Below are 18,540 nucleotides of genomic sequence, written 5' to 3'. Positions count from 1 at the left end.
ATGTTGATCAAGCATGACTTGTGAAACCATGTTGACTACTCCTGACGACTTTCTTGTCCTTTACGTGCCTAGATATGGTTTCCAGGATTAGCTGCCCCATCCCCTTCTCAGTGATCAAGGTGAGGCTGCCTGATTCCTGTTATTCCCTGAGTCTTCCTTCTTGAATATTTGTTTGACATTTGCTTTCCTCCAGTCTTTGGGCACTTCTCCCAGTTGCCATTATTGATCAAAGTAACGTTAAAGAAAATAAAGATGGCACAAAATCTTTCATACTGCTGCATCAAATTCATCCTTTCAGCTATACTTTTATGCTCAACGGTGAGGCGGCATTGTTCTCTCTTGAGGTTTTTAACAAGTGCCCTAATTTTTAAAACATGATACGTCTAGTGACAAGTGCACAGAACCGAGAGAAAGGCAGGGTACAGTGATGGGCAGGTGGGAGAATCAAATCTGAGGCAGTCAAGTGCGTAACGATCAGGGAGAATGCTGAGACAAGTGAGCTGTGATGCCAAGTATTCCCCCACTGATGCCCTTCATTTCCCTGTCACTGTCTTTGGATCTGCTCTAAAATCCTTCAGACTGAGGCCAAGGGCTGTACCGTATCCTGAACTGGGGTAGGGTGGAGGGGAGCTACTCGCACCACTGAAATACAAGGAGAATCAGACAGAAGAAAGACTCTGAAGAGAAGAATTAGTCAAGACAAAAGGAAATAAAAGTACCTCCCCAAAATGTGTCACACTTGATGGGTTTCAGAGGCAAAAATCGTATCTTCTCACTGCTGCAACGCCTTTTCTCATCTGTCATGTTACATTAGAAAACATGATGGAGCCTTAACTTGCTGGAATTAAACAGTGTGGTGCCAAATGTTGGTAGCTCTTATAACTGCAGTAATTAGATTTTCTTTGCTAGTCTGAGAGGGAAGCTGAAATGGCTGGTGAGGTATCACACATCTCAGCATGTATATCTGCCCAAACAAGCGAGGGGCAATGGTTCTGCCCCAACCCAAGGGTGAGGGACACCAGGCATTTACACTCAGTTAATTGGGAAAAGAGAAGGAGTTTCTGGGGACGTTCTGGCCTTGGGACATCAGCCACTCCTCCTCCTGAAAGAAGCAGAGGGAGGGTTTGGGATCAGCTCAAGAATTCCCTGGCAGGGGAGATTTAAGAAGGCACCAAACTCCCCACTTCGAGACTGATGTGCAGCTGCAGTGCATCCATAAGCCCAACTCCAAGCAAATTCCTCTCAGAGAGGCTGCTCACCCTCTCTCTTTTACAGCTGAAACCTGGATGTTGGGGCAGGGAAGTCCTTGCACTGGGGCAGAGAGTGTTCCAGGCAAGCCAGGGAGAGTTCAGGTGCTCCACCTTCCCCGTGCAGCCAAGCAGGCCAAAGGAGCTCATTGGTCACGCTGCTCCCAGGCTTGGCTGGAGGTTGGCCAGTGATGGGGCCACGGAAGGACCTTCATGGCAGATGGCCAGAGGCTTTTCCCTGTAGCTTCTGTGAGTGCCTCCTGAGGACAGCATTTACTTGCGGTTTACATCTCCCTGCGTGCTCCCCCACAGGACCTGTGTGCAACCGAGCTGCTGCCATCCCACCACGTGACCGAAGTCCCCCGAATGCTGCCATCCACCATCCCACCAGGTCACTGAGGTCCCTGTGCGTGTAGAGGAGAAGGGACCCAGGCAGCGTCCCTGTTCCCCACTGAAGGAGCAGGCTGGCGCCTCTGCAGCCCCCGCTGGCTGAGACCAGGGTCTCCTGCCTGAAAGGCTGGATTTTAAATCAAGGCCAGTTGATTGCACGGAGGGAGGAAGACCATTTCTGTCTTGATTACTGCAAGAAAGGAAATCATGAAGACTCTGCCAGCATGCTGAAAAGCTCAGATATTCTGCAGGATAAATAGTCCAGCCTGACATTATAGATCCTTGCTTATTTAGCAAATACAATATACTGAATGCTATTTTTATTAATTACTCATTAACCATCAGTGTTGCTGCCTCCGGAATTCAGGGATGTCAGCAAAGAACTAGGTTACTGAATTTACCTTGGTGCTAACGTGCTTTCCCTGTAGTTTGCGTTTGAAGATTATTTATCATCAGAAAGGCAAGCACTGAATACAGGCTGCATACTTACAGACAGCTGATGCGGTCTACTGCACATGAGAGAACTTCCTCTTCACTAATGTTATTAACATAAATGGTAATTTTACATGGTCAGGTCTGAGGCTAAGGACTTTGTTTAATCCCCACATATGGTCTGCGCAGTGCTTTTGAATCCCAGTGCACTGAAATATGAGCATAATTCACATCTGCGCTTGCCTTGCAAAGACTGGTTGCAACTTTTCTGCATGTATTCAAAAAAAGTCGCTGTCCATCTCTACGTGATCCTCACGTTAACACTGTATCTTAGGGAAAACAGGCAAAATTCCAACCTTACATAATCGTACCAGTTGTAGTGGTAACTATATTTGATTTCTTGGTACATTTGTCCAAAAGACATTTATAATCCTATATAAAACAAACTCATAAGACATTAAATCCTGTTTACTACAGGACTAACTCTTCAAAGTCACCTCTATTTACTCACATACAATAACCTGCATGTGAAACTCCTGTTTTTCTGGACATAGACAGATGAACCTGCACACAAGTTAAGACTTACTTCTTTAGCATTCCTGCTTGTGCTCACAGTAATAGTCACAGTGCACATATATGAGCACATATATACTTCAAAGCTGATTGGAGCCAGGATAAAAACCTGATTTTATGTGTTTGACTCCTTTACGAGGATAACCTATGTTAATCTCCTGCACGTGTTGCCAAATAGGCCATAATACACCAAAGGGGAAAAAAACTGCAAACTGTAACTTCTGAGAGAGGTTAAATATTTTGCTCAAAAAGCAATTTCTCCATTTTACAATCATCAGGCTATAAAGTGAAATTTATTCCTGCCAGTCTGCTTCTTTTGTCTACTTGTACTGCCATCTGATTTGCTTCCTTTACGGAAATTACAAGGTCATCCAAGCTGAGCAACTGTTGTGCTTGTGATTAACTCCCCACAATCAGCAGACACAAAACATGAAGATTTATGGTTAGTTTTTTTTCAAGGTGGAAATTTATGAGCTAGTTCTTAATGGAGATGCCCTAAATTTGTCAGCATTAACCAGAAAAAAAAAAAGTCAAACAAACCACCTTTGTTTTCTTGTTATAAAGCCAGAATATAGTATTTTGAATCAGCTGCTTCCTTGGTTGTGTTTGTTTCACCTGGTTTTATTAATACTTGTCATTCTTTTACTCAAAAGTGTACTGTGTGGACTCCACATGGCCTCTTGTTTAACGGAGAAATAAAAGATTATTTCTATTATCGACATATGTTATTTCATTACTGCCACAAGCTTGCATTATATCACCATGAATTATTTTGCCCAGCAGAGAAATGGGGCTTCCTCTGAGGTAAGAGCTGACAGTGGCTGACAACTTAAAGCAATGCTGCAAACAATCCAGGATGGAAAATGAAGGATACCACACCCCACCGAAACGGCAAAGGAAACTAAGGTAGACTAAATATATTCGCCTGGGCTGTGTTGACAGCTCGAGTTAGACCTCAGACACAGACTGTGTCAGGGGGGCTGAAGAGGATGGGAAGCACGAAGAGGAAATTGCAGCCCCGTAGTGTATTCTGCCTCGGCTTCTGCACAGAAAGGATGGGAGAAACAGATGTTGCAACGACAGCGCAGGGTGACTTGCGCTGCTTCCATGAGAGCAGGCACCGGGAGCAGTGACAGACCCCAGGAATAACAAGTACCTTCCTGGGCTGGCAACGTCTCTGATTGAAATGAACTTCTGACACGGAGAAAACACTTTCCATTTCACCAGCGGCCACCCGGGTGCCTCTGGGGAGACCTCGCCCTCAAATGCTTCTGCCTGTTGCCTGTCATTAAGAGCATTCCTCTCCCCAGCACAACGTTCCTCCTCCTTTATAGGAACGTAAATAAATTGTCTCTGCGCATTTGGAGCCCCACCTTCTAACGTGGAGAGACGCATCTGACCAAGGACAGACTACAACCACTCTGCAAGGCTTTGCTTTCATACACAGCAAACATCTGCTGGCTCTGGTTGAGCAAAACTGGTGGCAGAAGGAGTTTGCTCTGTCCCAAGGTAAAGCTGTGACAGTGGAGCGATCACACTGCCAGGGTCCATCCAGACCACAGGTTAAGGGCACTGTTCACTCCACAAACAAGGGAGCACCTAGAGGTGATGTGTTTTGTGGTGACATTACCCACTGTCACCTCCCCATTCCCTTGACTGCTCCACTGACCTTTTGCCATAGTAAATTACTCAGATGAAGCAACGTCACGCTGTTTGTTGTTGAAACTCATGTCAAAGCCATAGTAATAGCATCATTTGTGATGATGGACTTGTCTTTTGCTGTGATGAATGATGTTGTTAGCTACGAAAATTCCTAATATAAAGAGACAAGTCCAAACCGTGCTCCTTGTCCTACCGAAACACAGAGTTCAATGTCTAAAGAGATCCTGATATCTGGGTGGTTTTTCAAAAGCATGCAAACTTTGCTGTCAATGACAGTTTGTCAACTAATGGAATTTTCCAAAGTTCATAGGCACATACATACATTTGGAGACCCCAACATACCTTGACATCTATGTGTATGTGTACATGCATTTCTCTCAGTGGCTTGCCTGAGGTCGTAAATGGAAGATGCAGCCTTCCCAGAGTGTTTTACCTACAAAGCCACCATTGCTTTCAGAGCAACAGAGCTCGGCAGGACATCAATCACAGAAAAGACAGCTGACAAGGGTCTTGAGAGCCCATCTCCCATCCGTACCCCACACAAAACCCCGACCAGTTCTGCTCAGAGTATTTATTACTGGCAGTTGAGCCCATGTGTGTAACAATAACTCGGTTTCAGCTTGTTGCCCATAGATAATCACCTGCTTTTGCTGCCTTCCCCCTGATGCTAAGGGCCATTTAGATAGCTCCCTTGGGGTTTCTCACAAATGTACAGCTTCCTCATGAAGGTAAACTAAAAGGGGGGAAAAAAAAGCTGTTTTCCCTAGGTACCACCACAGCTAAAGCCCAGGCTGAGCACTTTGCAGCTTTTTTTTGGTCACCCCCATTCATGCATCTAGCGCTGTCGCATCGTCCCCTCTAATCCAGGATTTAGATGAGCTTGTTTACCACAATCCCATTTTCCGTGTGATTTATCCCCAGCACCCGACATGGGAAGAGGCGAGCCTCACACACACACACGCGTGCGCGCTGCTGCGGGGATGAGCTCTTGCTTTAGGCACTTGCTTTTCTCTCATTAGTGGAAGCTAACAATAAGTGTGAGAGAATTGCAGACGTCAGAGGTAATTAGGAAGAAATTATTTCACGTTACCCAACAAAATGAGGTCTGTGAATAAAGCCTAATCCTGCTGTCTGCCCATTCTCTTTATCCCTAAATGACTCAGAGGTGGGGAGGGCACAAAATGCTCCCCACAGCGCGGGCCACGGAGCAGCCACGAGGAGATGCAGCCATGCCTGACAGGGGCCACCTTGCTGCCATCCTCTGTCGGAACAAACCCTCCCCTCAACAGGACTGTGACACTGTTTAAACAATTAACCATTTCAAAAAGCCCAATCTCCTCACGGCCTAATTTTTTTGTAAATAAAAATGGTGACTTTGGAGTGTTCAGTCCCCTCAGGCCTCTGAGGGAACTGCTGTGCATTTTAGCGATTGCATAAAACCCTTCCTCAGTAATATCTATCTCTGTTCCTATCATGGTATCCTTTTCCCAAACTGTCCAGTGTTTCTACTCTTCTTTCTGGTTCACGTTTCCTTCTATCTACAAACATACTCCATTGCTCTTTCTCCTGAGTAGTTTCCCTCACTCAGAGGGACACACGGACACCCAGCACCTGATGTGAACCACTCCAAACCCCTCATGGCAGCCTCATGACAGTTTAAAAATCAATTTTATACTTGTGGGAATTCACCAAGTTCATTTCATCACAGGGTTTCTGTTTCTAGGCAATATTTTTCAGTAGAGCTGAGGAAGACGTAGTATTGATCAGGGAATGCGTAGAGTAGATTACCTTTCTGATCCAGGTAGTAGGTGACCATCATCTGTCAAACCTGCAGCTCCATAACAAAGATCTATGCTTTTCCATGCTTCATTCCTCAGTCATAGACATCTTGGTAATATTTCCAAAGCATCAATGGGACTATAAACGCATCTATCAGGTGTGCACGTCCGTATCTCAAGCATACATATTTACAGCCCTATGCACACAGACAGTGTCTCTGTGATCTATTTTCATACTTCCCATCCTTTGCCTCGTGATATTTGCAATGTATTATTTATATGGCTTCAGATCAAGGCTTTCTGCTTGCTGGTGAAAGGACAGCACCCTGTGAGGTGTTGTAGCGAGTGAATCTAGGCCTGAACAAAAACCAGTGCAGAGCACGACTGTGTATCTGACAGAGGTGCGTGCCATCGGTTCACTGCTTTAAAGCCAGCAGCACGTATACAGCGGCACACACACAGGATTCAGCCGAGCACAGGGACGTCCATCACTCAAAATCACAAGAGAGACAAAACATAGTGTGTGGACACCACAAGAAGTTACTTTCTTCTTTATTTGTTTCCAGTTTAATTATTTTCTAGTGAATTATTTATTTAACGTGCAGAGGGGTGCTCACCCTCCTCACCTCTCTTTGCTTTCACAACCAGGCACGGTTCTGCATTAAACGCGTCTCCTGCAATCGGCACCTTTTGGCAGCAGCACAGCACAAAATCTTACTGGGCTGTAAAATCTGACTGGGTTGCCTGGGGCACCTGCCAGTGATGGGTAGTAGCCCCCTGACACATACTGCTCGCCTGTGGACAGCCTTCATGTATCTCCCTGCCTTGTGACCTGCAGCCAGCCTGCCCTCTGCCCCCCGGCGGGTAGGAGAGTGCTGACAAGACAGACATGATACTGACCAGTAAGAATACTGTGAATATTAAGAAGTTCCTTTAACATTGATTATTAGCAATGTGATGATAATATTACTGGATTACCAGATTTTTTGTATGATTAGATCATTCTATTCCAGCAGGTGGGAAAAGCCAGGATGAAGGCAATTCAGGGAAAACATATAAGGACACTGCCATGCACTCTTGAAAAGCACTGGAGCAAAATCTCAGCTTTACTACTCCTGTATCTAATTGCTAATGAGCACCTTCACTAGAGCTGGGGGGTTAAGAGACTCAAAAAAGACTTGAGTGCATTGGAAAACCTCTCTTGTGGGATGTGAGGCAGATCAGCCATAGTCTAAAGATACACATTGTCTCAAGGTATGGGGGAGACTTTGTGAAAGACATGCAAAGAAACCAGGTCTTCCCAGTTCAAGGGACTGCAAAGTCCTCAGCAAAGTCTGGTGTAGCATATGGCTGTACAGAAATAGATAGATGTATTTTCTCTAAAGGGCTTTTGTGCTTTCTAAAAAATATGTTGAATGAGGAAGTCTGTGTGGTCTCTTATGACCACTGTTATGATTCTTTGGTGAAACAGAAGTGCAAGGACTGGTACTGAAGCACCCATGTCTGTACCAGGGGACAGTCCTGCAGTCTCTGGGACATATGTGGCTCTGCTGTGCATCATCCATCAGTGCTGGCCCTTCTCCTCACCAGGGGCTCCTGTCAGGCCATGCCTTTATAATTGTCCCTGGGAGAGTCTCCAAGCTCAGATCCACTTGCTTCACCATCTTAGCCCAGATATGCTCAACTCCTGTCACCCTGATAGCCACTGAAAGCTAAATCCAGGTCCTCCTGCTCCCCGCTCTAACCTGAGTAACTGGGGGACCACTCCTTTCCAGCAGGTCCAACATGGCCAGAGAGACAGGCAGAAGGCTGTCTGTCTTTTCTCTCTACCTGTTAACTTTCAGAGTCCTGTTTTTCTACCTGTTTTCTCCTTTCTGTCTTACAGTCACTTATACGCACTTCTAGGAGCGTCTGTGAAGCTGTGCAGGTACCAGAGGGATAAAATGAAGGAGTATGGGAGAAGCTAAGCATGCAGGAAAAAAAAAAAGAAAAAAAAAAAGAAAACCATACCCACTTAAAGATTTACTTAGTGCAGAAGGTCTGCATTTTAGAGTAGAAGTTAATGGAGTTGTAAGGGTTTTTAGCAGCCAAGAACATGGCCTCCAGCATCCATTTCCTATCCCCAAGTCAATGTGGTTATGAGCTGGAAGCTCTGCATCTTAATTCACTATTTTTGCTCCTTGCTTCATAGTGGGTATCGCATTCTGGAGTAGTTCATTCTGGTTTGGTCAGAGGGAGAGGTCTTCTAATTAGTTGCTGCAATTGCTGTGTAAAGTCTACCCAGAAAAATGGTGCAGCAGCCTATTCTTGTAGCTGGAATTCATGTCACGTGTGATGTCCTGCCTTTGCCAGGGCATATTTTGCCATCTTGGGCAAAAAGTTCCATTTTTGCTTGGATATACATGTGCTGAGCTGTCATAGGGGATGCACATGATAGACACAAAGGTGTTAATTTGTCTCATGGCTAAGCTAATATTCAGGTGTGTAATGGGCCAGATCCTGCTATAGGATGCAGCCTCACCTATACAACTGGTCTCGTGTAAGTCAAGGCACTCTTCTCCCAGCATGGGAAACAGGCAACATGGCAAACTCCACTCTGGAGTCTCTTTACCAGTTGGTGGACGCAATAATAAAGTCAGAACAATTTTCTGGGACTAGCTGGAGATTCAGAGGTTTCAAGCTATGTTTAAAGAGGATCTGAACAAACAGTTCTGAGCCAAATTAATTCTTGGTGCAACTCTAATGAGGCTGGAGGAACTGCACCTGGGATGATTTGCGTCCCACACAATATGTCAGTGGTCAATCTCTCAATATGCCTGGCTACAAGCATCTTTAAAAATTATGTTCTCTTTATAGTACTAAATTCTGATCTGCCAGATGTGGTAGCCAATGAGCCCTTCCTCACTAAATACTGAGAGGATTATGCATAGATACTGAAGTATCCTAATCAGCCTCTTGGTGAACCTTAATTGATCCATTACCGACAATAACTATTTGCTGAAGTTTTTATTCTGGTTTTTCACTTGTGTAAGTAGCATATGTAATTTCATTGGCTGGCTATTTTAAACCATAGGGGACCATTGGTGGAACAGTACAAATCCCTCTGAAATCCAAAATTGCCAGCTGCAATTATAGTCTGCATCTAGCATCTTCTCTAAGGACTATAAATGCTTCACTACTTTAATTTTGCTTGCCATTTGCATCACTGCGTGACAATTCCTGAGCGATGGCAAAGGATGGATTCAGTAATGAAGTCTGGACAGTAAAGAAATACTGTCTAAATTGCAATTTTCTGTTTCAAGCCAACATTTATCAGTCTGTGTGTATGGATACATCACATGTAGATACAAAGCACTGGTAAGACAGGTACCTTCGTTTTGGCTGAAATATTTGTGGGTTTCTGAATATTAGAGATGAAGAAAGTTGTTTTCTCCTCATATTGCTTGATTTTTTTTAACTTCTCAAAAGACTGAAATGCTAGAGTTGTAAATACTGGTAATTAAAAGGCCAGATTGGCAACTATATTATTCCAGATAAGGCTTGTGAAATTTGACCAATTTCAGTGATGTTCCATTGGAATAAACCAGGAATGAAACAGTAGTGGCTCAGCTATTTTTTCAGCTCGTATATACACATTAATGATTTGAACTATTTGTGAATGCCTTAAGTCCCACCTATATTAGAAGACAATGATTAAGAATTATACCTCAGACTGAATGAGTAGAGATACAATTGGGAAAACAAACAACAACATTGTGAGAATATGTGGCGTACACAGGAAGGGTTCTGGGTATTGCCAAAATTAGTTTCCCTTGTTAAAAAGAGATATGCTGAAGAAACATTCTTTAAAGGGGAAAAAGCAGGTTTTGGAGAGGTGAGATATAAAATATTTATAATAAAAAACACCTGGGGCACAGTGAGCTGTGCAGAGTCAACGTTTGCAAATGACACTATTTACCTTCATCAGACAGAGCTGTAAAATTTCTGAGAGACCCAAGTAATTCAGGCAAATGGGCAAGACAGTGGAACTGCTGTTCAATGTCATTGCAAGGTCAAGCAGTGCACAGCAAGATAGGCTAAAAGACAAAAAACTTCACCTCTTCACATACTTCAAAAGGGTTCAAAATGAATCATATCAGCACTGGGACCCTTGGTATCATGTGGTGTTCCAGAGCTCCCTGTGCAGCTGCAGTCTATTAGGCTGAATAAAGACTAGAAAATCAGTACTACTGAATCTATACTACTGAAAAATCAGTACCAGCAACAGTGCGGTGCCATCTTGCATACTTTGGGCATCACTGCTGAGGCCCTCTAACAAGAACACTGAAGAATTAGAGAAGTCTTGGAGTAGGCTAAGCGTGATTCAGCACAAAGACTTTCAAAGACAGACTGGAAAGATGCGATTAGTTTATGCTAAAGAAGTGATAAACAAGGTCATAAAAAAAAAAAGTAGATAAAATGCAGACAGAGGTATTTACCAGAAGCTCCTATTCTTCCTGTCTCCACAACATTGTAGCAGTGTTCCCCTCTTAGCCCTCTCACCAACAGAAAAAAAGAAAACCCACAAGAAAAATCCCAGCAACTGGCTTGTCTTCTGCTTGTGGTTTTCTCAGAGTCACACTGAAGGACAATTAACGGCATTCACCAGCTCTGCATACCACCAAGGTGATAAGAGTATTAAACTGATGCCAGAAATCATGGTTGGAGCATACGAGGTTTTTAGACATTTCTACCTGACCTCAGTTTACTAATTCTTGACAGAAATCTTCCACATTTAATGGCATCCCTCTATACCCCATGCAATACAGCAAACCAGAACAGCTGGTGAATAACACTGTTAGGAAGAAGAAAGAATCTAAACAGGGTAAATCTGTCCAAACTGACCCAACAAAATGAGGTACTGAAGGATGTAAATATTTTGGATCAGGAAAAGATTTACCTACTCATGGGAGATGCAGTCAGAAGAGAAAGTTACACCATTGCCCTTTGGCCAAACCAACTAAGATCTTATCAAATGGCACCGGCAGCTACAGTCCAAAACGTTATCAAAGCTGAACGCTTCCCAACGGTGCACTGAAACAAACCAACCCCACATAGTACATGCTGATACTTAACACAACCAAAGATCCCACAGGATATGCCAGGAAAATAAAATGGGGCGTTTTATGGGAGGTTATATTGGAGCAGAAATAATGTCCAGGTCTTCCCTCCCCATAGCTCTTCTTCTTGAACATTGTGAACAAGCAGATCTCAAATGTCGACAGACTAAGGATAAAAACTGCATCCCATCACATATTTCCAAAAGCTAGAGTTAGAACAATGTGTCCTACCTTGTTAGCTTTGTCCCAATCTGCTGCCTAAGTTCGAGCCTCTCTTCATCAGTCTGCATGGGGAGGATGTTCTTTTCCTCCAGCTCTCGCTTGGAAGGCCTGTTGCTTAGTTTGATTGCTAAAGAGTCCTTCCTGCAGACTTTCATTGCCAGGGAGCCTGTGGGAGAGAGGAGAGGCTCTGCCAAAGGAGGTGTCATCATTTCATTACAGCGTGCAGCAGGCAAAGAAATACTAGCCAAGGGAAGATACTAGGCTCTCATTTACATTGGTATGGGCTGTGGGAAAAGGGGCGTCAATTAACTTCATGTGCTCAATTAACCTCAATTCATATCATAATAAGGAAAAGCTGAATTTGGTAGGTATACAGGAAGAACAAATTAAAATATTGCTCCATAAAGGGGAGTGGAGAAGCAGGGCTTGTTTCAGAATTGCCAGTAGCATCTGTATCTTTCTCTAGCACAGTGCTTCTGAACCACGTAAGGGAATGAATAATTCAGCCTCAGAATCTGGGCAGGCAGCAGAGCTACAGCACATGGAAAGAGAGAGGTATCTCTCTCTCTTTTGCAATGTGACATCAAGACGTCCAAGCTAGCACTAGAAGGAATCAAAAGTCAATCAGAAGCACCACACAGCTCTCTGTACATCACCTGGTGCTGCTTCTCAGGCAGTGACAGTGGCAAAGACGCTGTGCAAACCAGTGGCCTTTCCCGGCTCATGCTTGCTTTCCTAGGCTTGTGCCCAAAGCAGTTTGAACGGGGAAGAAAGACAGACACAGGCCGAGAGAGAGACAAAAACCCATGAGAGGTTTTGGGCTTTGGCAGGAGAGTCCAAGGTAGTGCAGCTCTGCTCCGTTTCTTTAAGAGCAAAGACTGCTTAATTTCACTTGCAGGGTAAGGGAGGATTCTGAGGAGATTAAAGATGCCCATTTTAAAATCTCTTTTGTGTGTGTTTTAAAAAGGGTGTTGTTTGCTTGCATTGCTCCCAGTTTTCAGAAAAGAAGAAATCCAAGGGCCTGACACTTCAGCTCGACCTGCAGGATGACAACCAGTTTTGGTCTTTGTGGGAGAGTCCTGTGATGCCAGCTCAGGCAGGGGATGGGTTTTCTCAGAGGTCGGGAAGGGGCTGCTCCAGACTGTAACTGAGATACAGCTATCAATTAACCTCTTCTCTTCTTATCTGAGCCCAGTTCTCTGATCATGACCCCTTCCAAAGTATGCGCAGACGTACCATTCTGACATGATTTAATACATACTATATGTAAAAGCTCTGATTCTCTATCAGTGGCACTTATTTAACCCTCTTGAAGTAACTCTATTGAGCTGATCTTGACTTTCGCCAAAGGCAGGGCTTCTCTGCACCATGGGCACTTGGGGAAGTGAATTCAGAAGTCAATTTGGAAGTGAAGTAATAAAAGCCAAAACCAGTCATTTGAATTCTCTCTGAAGAGCTACCCAGGCAGGGATTCATATGGACTAGGGAAGTCACTGTAAAGTCACACTGCTTGTTATTTTGGATTAATTTGCCAAGCATGCCCATGTAGTGAAGCCCTGACAGATACAAAAGCCACAGTCAAGAAAGAAAATTCACAGGCCTTGTGTGTCCCTTGTGCATTCAGAGTAAAAATTCAATGAGAAAGGAAAAATGGCATGAGTCTTACTTGTAAATAACGAGTTATCCTCATCTTCATCTTCCTCTTCCTCCTCTTCCTGTCTTGTGTAGAGGCAGGAAGAGTCTTCGTAGTCGGTTTCATGAGGCACATTTTCTTTATTGTCATCGCATTCGATCACAACAGTTGGCACTTGTCTCATGTCTGGAAGGCCCCCAGGTCCTGTTTTTGTAACACTGTCACCTGTGTGTAAACCAGAGCTGTTGGGAAACAAAAACAAATAAATAAACTAAAGAGAACAGCTCAATGGAAGACCTGAGATGCTTCTCTCACTGTATTTAGGAAAGCAGTGGTCTTTCATCCTTTTCCGAGAAGAAACGAGGACGGAAAGATCTTCATGACCAGCAAGACATTTAATGGGTTTAAACTGAGCACACACTACATTTGAGGTGCCAGATTTGTTAGGGAGAGGCAGGACAGCATGCAGGCAGCAGTAGTGGCAGCCAGGACTGAGAATTAAAGATCTCCAGGGTTAGTGAGAACTGCACCAGCTACTCAAGAGCGATAAGCATGTCTTCAGCCTGCGGTGTCTGTGTGACCTCTCCGGTGGTATGCAGGCAGGCAGGAGAAAACAGCTCACCTGGATGCAATAGGTGGAGCGAGGGAGCAGGAGGAAGGAAAGGTATATATTGTAGAAAGGCAGAAGGAAACCATGCCTTCCACTCCCTGGGCAAGAATGTGTTGATTGACTTGAGAGGAAGGCAAGGGCACAACTTGCTGAAGCACATGGGACTGACAATGTGAAACTGGGCTTGGACAACAAGAGACTTTGGGAGCTGGTGAGAAAAACAAGGAAGGGAGCTAAAACCTGGGAGGCTACTTTGCTAACAGCACAGTTACGTGTTGTGGGGGCTGCAGTGACGATGTCCCTTCTCCTGCCCTGGCTTCTCCCTCCGGCCAGCTGCTAGATCAACCTGAATTGGAACTAACAGCCTATTTCTTTTGTCACATAAAGTGTGATCAATGATGTCCTGCAGCTTACTAAGTTAAGACCAGTGGTCAGTACTACCACCTAGTACACCTAGGAACATGTAAATACAAGTAGGGAAACAGGAACACGAGGAGGTGAAGATCAAAGGCAAACTAAAGGTGAAAGGAAAAGTCAGGAACAGAACGATGTTTCCCAATCCATTTTTATCTAATAGCTCATGTTGCTTTTCCAATGTGAAAAGAGAATGACAGACTAGCAGGCAAAAATGATGGCTGCTCAGGTTTGTTCCTGAGTCAGCAGAAACTGCCCTCTCTCTTAAAGTCCCAGCTGAGGCAACAGCTATGTGGGGAACATTTGCACGCTGGCCATCCTCTTTATGTCAAATTCCCATTTTACTCTCCAGAAGAACGTAGATGTGAAACCAGATGTGCTGACCAAGTTGCACTTGAGACACACAAATTTTGCTCCGACCTTACTGAGAGCTGAGTAGCTTCAATTCCCTTGAATATTTTAGCCTGCTCAGAATACCAGAGGCATTCTGCATCTTGAAAAAATGTATTCTTCTTTTTAAATGATTTTCTACTGAGTCAACTTGAAACACTTCTCTTTCTTCTAACCCTGAAGTTAACACGGACTTTTAAATGGTTGCCAGATAACATCCCAGAAAGACTTTTAAAAACGTACTTCTGGGTATATAATGCTAGTCCATGATGTGTTTAAGGATTAAGGAGAAGAAAAGGCTTCAGAACCTGTAAGCAAGCCATACCATGCTGTTATTATCATCTTCAGCTTCAAAGAAATAATTTTGTTAATTGTAACATTTACTATAGGTAAACTAACCAACAATGAGATGCATAGCTTTACTGGATGCCTTGAACACAGGAGCTCCATTTTTGTAGTGATAGTCCATGTTTTGTATCATAAAGTAAGAGAGATTCATGAAGAACTGGCTTGTGAATTTTTGTATTAGACTTCAATGAGTCTGACCCCAAAAAATTTATCCCAGAAGTAGCTCTAAAATTACGCTGCTAAATTCTCCTAATGACATATAAATGCACTACAGTCTTTAAAAACTTTCAACTAATTTAAATTTATTTATATGCTTTATGAATTTTAATTTTATGAACATTTTTATATCTGTTTTCTCTGTAACCTGCTTTTTCATAACTCTTTTAAAAAGGAAAGGTAGGAAATTAAAAAGTGTAGAATTCAATTTCCAAGAGAAACTAAATGCTGTGAAATTCTGTTAACACTGCTAAAAAAAAAAAAAAAGGAGGAAATAAAAACCTTCCAATAGTGAATACAACCACAGCATCATTCAGTTAATTTTAAAACAGCACATACAAAGAGAGTAAGTACAAATTCACTAATACAAATTCACTAAGTCCCTTCTGTAAGTATAAATGAAAGGATCAAAAAGTAGTTCGGCATCCAGGACCATTTGGCGCTGCCCTGTTCTGCGAAGGATGCATGTAGGTTACAGATGCATCCTTACGGGTGAGCACGTAGGGTAGCAGACATCAAAGCAGTTCATCAATTTAGGTTGCCAAGTAGGTATCGGATGGCAACAAGATTTACAAATTACCACAGAGGATCTTTATTTGAACTAGTGATCTAGAAATAGGCAGCTTCTCATTTCATTGTAATTCTTCTGAATCATCTACTTTCTTGATAATACTACTTTCTATTTAAAGCCCCTCATTTTTCCTGGTGTTTTCTGTTCTTCTTGATTAAAATCAGCCTCTTCCACAGCATTTTGACTAAGTCAGCTGCCTAAGCAAAGCACTTCTGAAATACATGTAGTACTGCAGTATACTTAAGAAAGACAAATCAAGGTCACCGGAGATTCCATTATGTATAAATTCCTCTGGGTCTTTAAGCAAAACCCCACATGGTCAGGTGGTCTACACCACAAAAAAAATGTAGCATTTACCAAAAAGCACACTATTGTTTCAAACAGCCCATTTTAAATCAGCTTTGTGTTTTGCAACAAAATTAGAGAACAAAGCTACAGCTAAGCAAGTACTTGTTTTAAGAAGATAAATGTATCTTAACACATAGATTTGAATAATTCATAGCTACTAGTACAAGTACTTGCAACTACTGTTGCATCATTTTTGTGTGATCAAAACAGCAGGAAAGTTGCACCATGATAGCTTACAATGTTTATAGCAAGAAAACATTTTAAAAAATCAGAATTTAAGTGTATGAGTGACTCATGGTACGGACAAAATCAAAAAAGCAAAAAGTGAAATCCCGCCTGTAAAATCAAGTGGGGAAAAAAATGCATGCTTCTCATCTGTCATCCCAGGCTCTTTGATTTTGGAATAAAGAGTTACATTTTTATCAGCAGGTTTTCAGATCCACAGTACATTCTTCTGTACTTAACAGCTATAACAAAAATCTGAAAAAAACTTCAAACCACTGTACATACACTTCTATAAAACAGGCATATGTGTGAGAGAGAGAAGGCAGAGCTATAAATATTAAGTGCTTCTATCCTTAGGCAATGCTAAAGTTTAGACAAAAAGCAATTCTCTTGACAAGTTTTATGGAAGATAAATGTTTTCTGACTCAAATATGTTTTGTAAGATTTACAAGACACTGGCAGGAATGTCTAATGCATTTTATTTCATAAATCTACAGTCTGAGGCTGAACTGGGTGTACCAGAGGAACTGGTCTCACACACTGTCTTTTTGGACACAGCAATTTTTCACTGCTTCGCCAGGGATGCAATTCTAGCTTGGAGTGAGATATTGCCACTTAACAGCTCTTTAGTACATACGTTGAACAAAGTGAGGCCTTGATCCAGCTGCTAGTGTACAAGACCCCACAGAGTAATTGTAATTAATTGTTGTCTTACCAGACAGAGAACTATACAGGCAAGACAGATGAGAAGGCCATTTCAGATCAAGAAGTTGCCTCCCTAAGTCAAAATTAAAGATACCTTCCAGTGGCACAAGAGGGTTTCTAAAGCCTCGTTTGCTGCTCTTTGTGACACATGGCTTGTGGGCAGCATCTTTCTTCTCAAATTAATTTCAGTCAGGAGGGTGAAACCTGCTGTGGACTTTGGTGGCAGGGCTTGTCAGCTTTTCATCAACTCTGCAAATGCATTCTGAAATGGTAAAAAATGACGCCTGAATCCAGTGTTTTACTTACGCTTGACACATGCTTTGGGCTGAAGGGGAAGTAGGGCACAAATTGGCAACAGAGGTTGCAGAAAAAAGGTTATGTGGAAATTACACTCTTCTCTGTTTCAACTTAATCTATTATAAAGCTGGTAATTCATCAGGGAAAACAGAGGCAAACTGGCAGCACAAATGACATGTCATAACAGTCATACTATGACAAGGGACAGATTGCCCTTCTGAGAATAGGTTATGAATATATGTTATGAGTACCAGAAAATGCTTGCAATCAGAAGTGTTAAGTGTGCAAATGAACTTAATGTTCTATAATGTCTGTAATAAAACTGAATAAAAAAAAAGCCAGGAATTAACTGCCATTTTAAGTCATAAGAACAACTGGGACTTGAATAGCTATTACATGCTCTTAATGTACCTTAAGACATATAACGTATTAACATGCACTAGATCTAGGTGAGGCAGTAACATGCAACCGCTCCTGCAGAGGGAAAAACAGAGGCAGAGAAGCTCAGCAGCTTTCTCAAGGTCAAAGACAGCTAAATGACTTCTGGCTTCCAGGCCAGTACAGAGGGACAGCTCACTTTTCCCTGGCAAGCTTCTGGCTCATTGGCAAAGCACCGATTTCAAGTACCAGCCTTCAGATATTGTTAGACTATCTGAATTCCAGAGACCTCATCTGTGAAAGCTAAAAATCCAGATTGCTAGAGGAGGGGGGGGATGTTTCAGTCTTTCATTCTTTGCTCCTGTCCACACTCATAGTCCTGGTAAGAGAAGAGTTTTGAAGTCTAAGGAAAGTTTACTGAGCAAAATGTGGAATTGATACAAACTGGTTATAGATGCAGTGAATATCCACGGAGTCTGGAGTTTCCACTGCACCAGGACCAAAGAAACTAGAGACAAGGAAGAAAAAAAAAATCGAGCAGAAAACCTGATCTGCACTTGTCTACATGATCCTCCCTTATTAAAAACAAAACACTATTCTAAATAATCCCCCAAATTAGCAGACTTTGCAGAATTATTACTGCAGCACCCTGGCAATTATTCTATAAAGTTGTAGGGTTCTTTCGAGATAAAGACTGGATCAGCAAAAATAAACGCTGCCAATGAACTTAGCATTCCCCAGCAGGTACCTCAGAGACTCGTCAGGCGCTTTCATCTCCTCAAGATTATTGACCCAACAGCAGTGACCCAGTACACTGTTATCTGCAAGGCACAGTAAAGCTCAGGATGTTGCTGCATACGCTATGCATGCAACAGATGGAAGTACACTACCAAAATTTAAATAAAGGAATGAAGATCTAGGATTTTGCAGTTTTAATAGGCCCTTAAGACCTCTGGGCTGAAGTGTCCAACCACAAATACTGCAGTATGATTTCTGCTGCGT

General features: G+C 42.8%; 1 protein-coding gene across 2 annotated transcripts in view; it reads right to left on the bottom strand.

Moving 5' to 3' along the window:
- The window catches only part of PHACTR1 (phosphatase and actin regulator 1), a 301,039-nt gene that overhangs the window by 37,078 nt on the left and 245,421 nt on the right, over window positions 1–18,540 (bottom strand). For both annotated transcript variants that reach the window (XM_056330031.1, XM_056330030.1), the window contains exons 7-8: window positions 13,070–13,278; window positions 11,413–11,569 (exon numbers count right to left, since the gene is read on the bottom strand). In XM_056330031.1, coding sequence (XP_056186006.1) covers window positions 11,413–11,569; window positions 13,070–13,278 — 366 coding nt within the window. The remainder of the gene's footprint in view (window positions 1–11,412; window positions 11,570–13,069; window positions 13,279–18,540) is intronic.

This window comes from Falco biarmicus, chromosome 3, assembly GCF_023638135.1.
Source record: "Falco biarmicus isolate bFalBia1 chromosome 3, bFalBia1.pri, whole genome shotgun sequence".
NCBI lineage: Eukaryota > Metazoa > Chordata > Aves > Falconiformes > Falconidae > Falco > Falco biarmicus.
The sequence above is the reverse complement of the archived record's forward strand: the minus strand, read 5'-3'. Positions and strand labels throughout refer to the sequence as shown.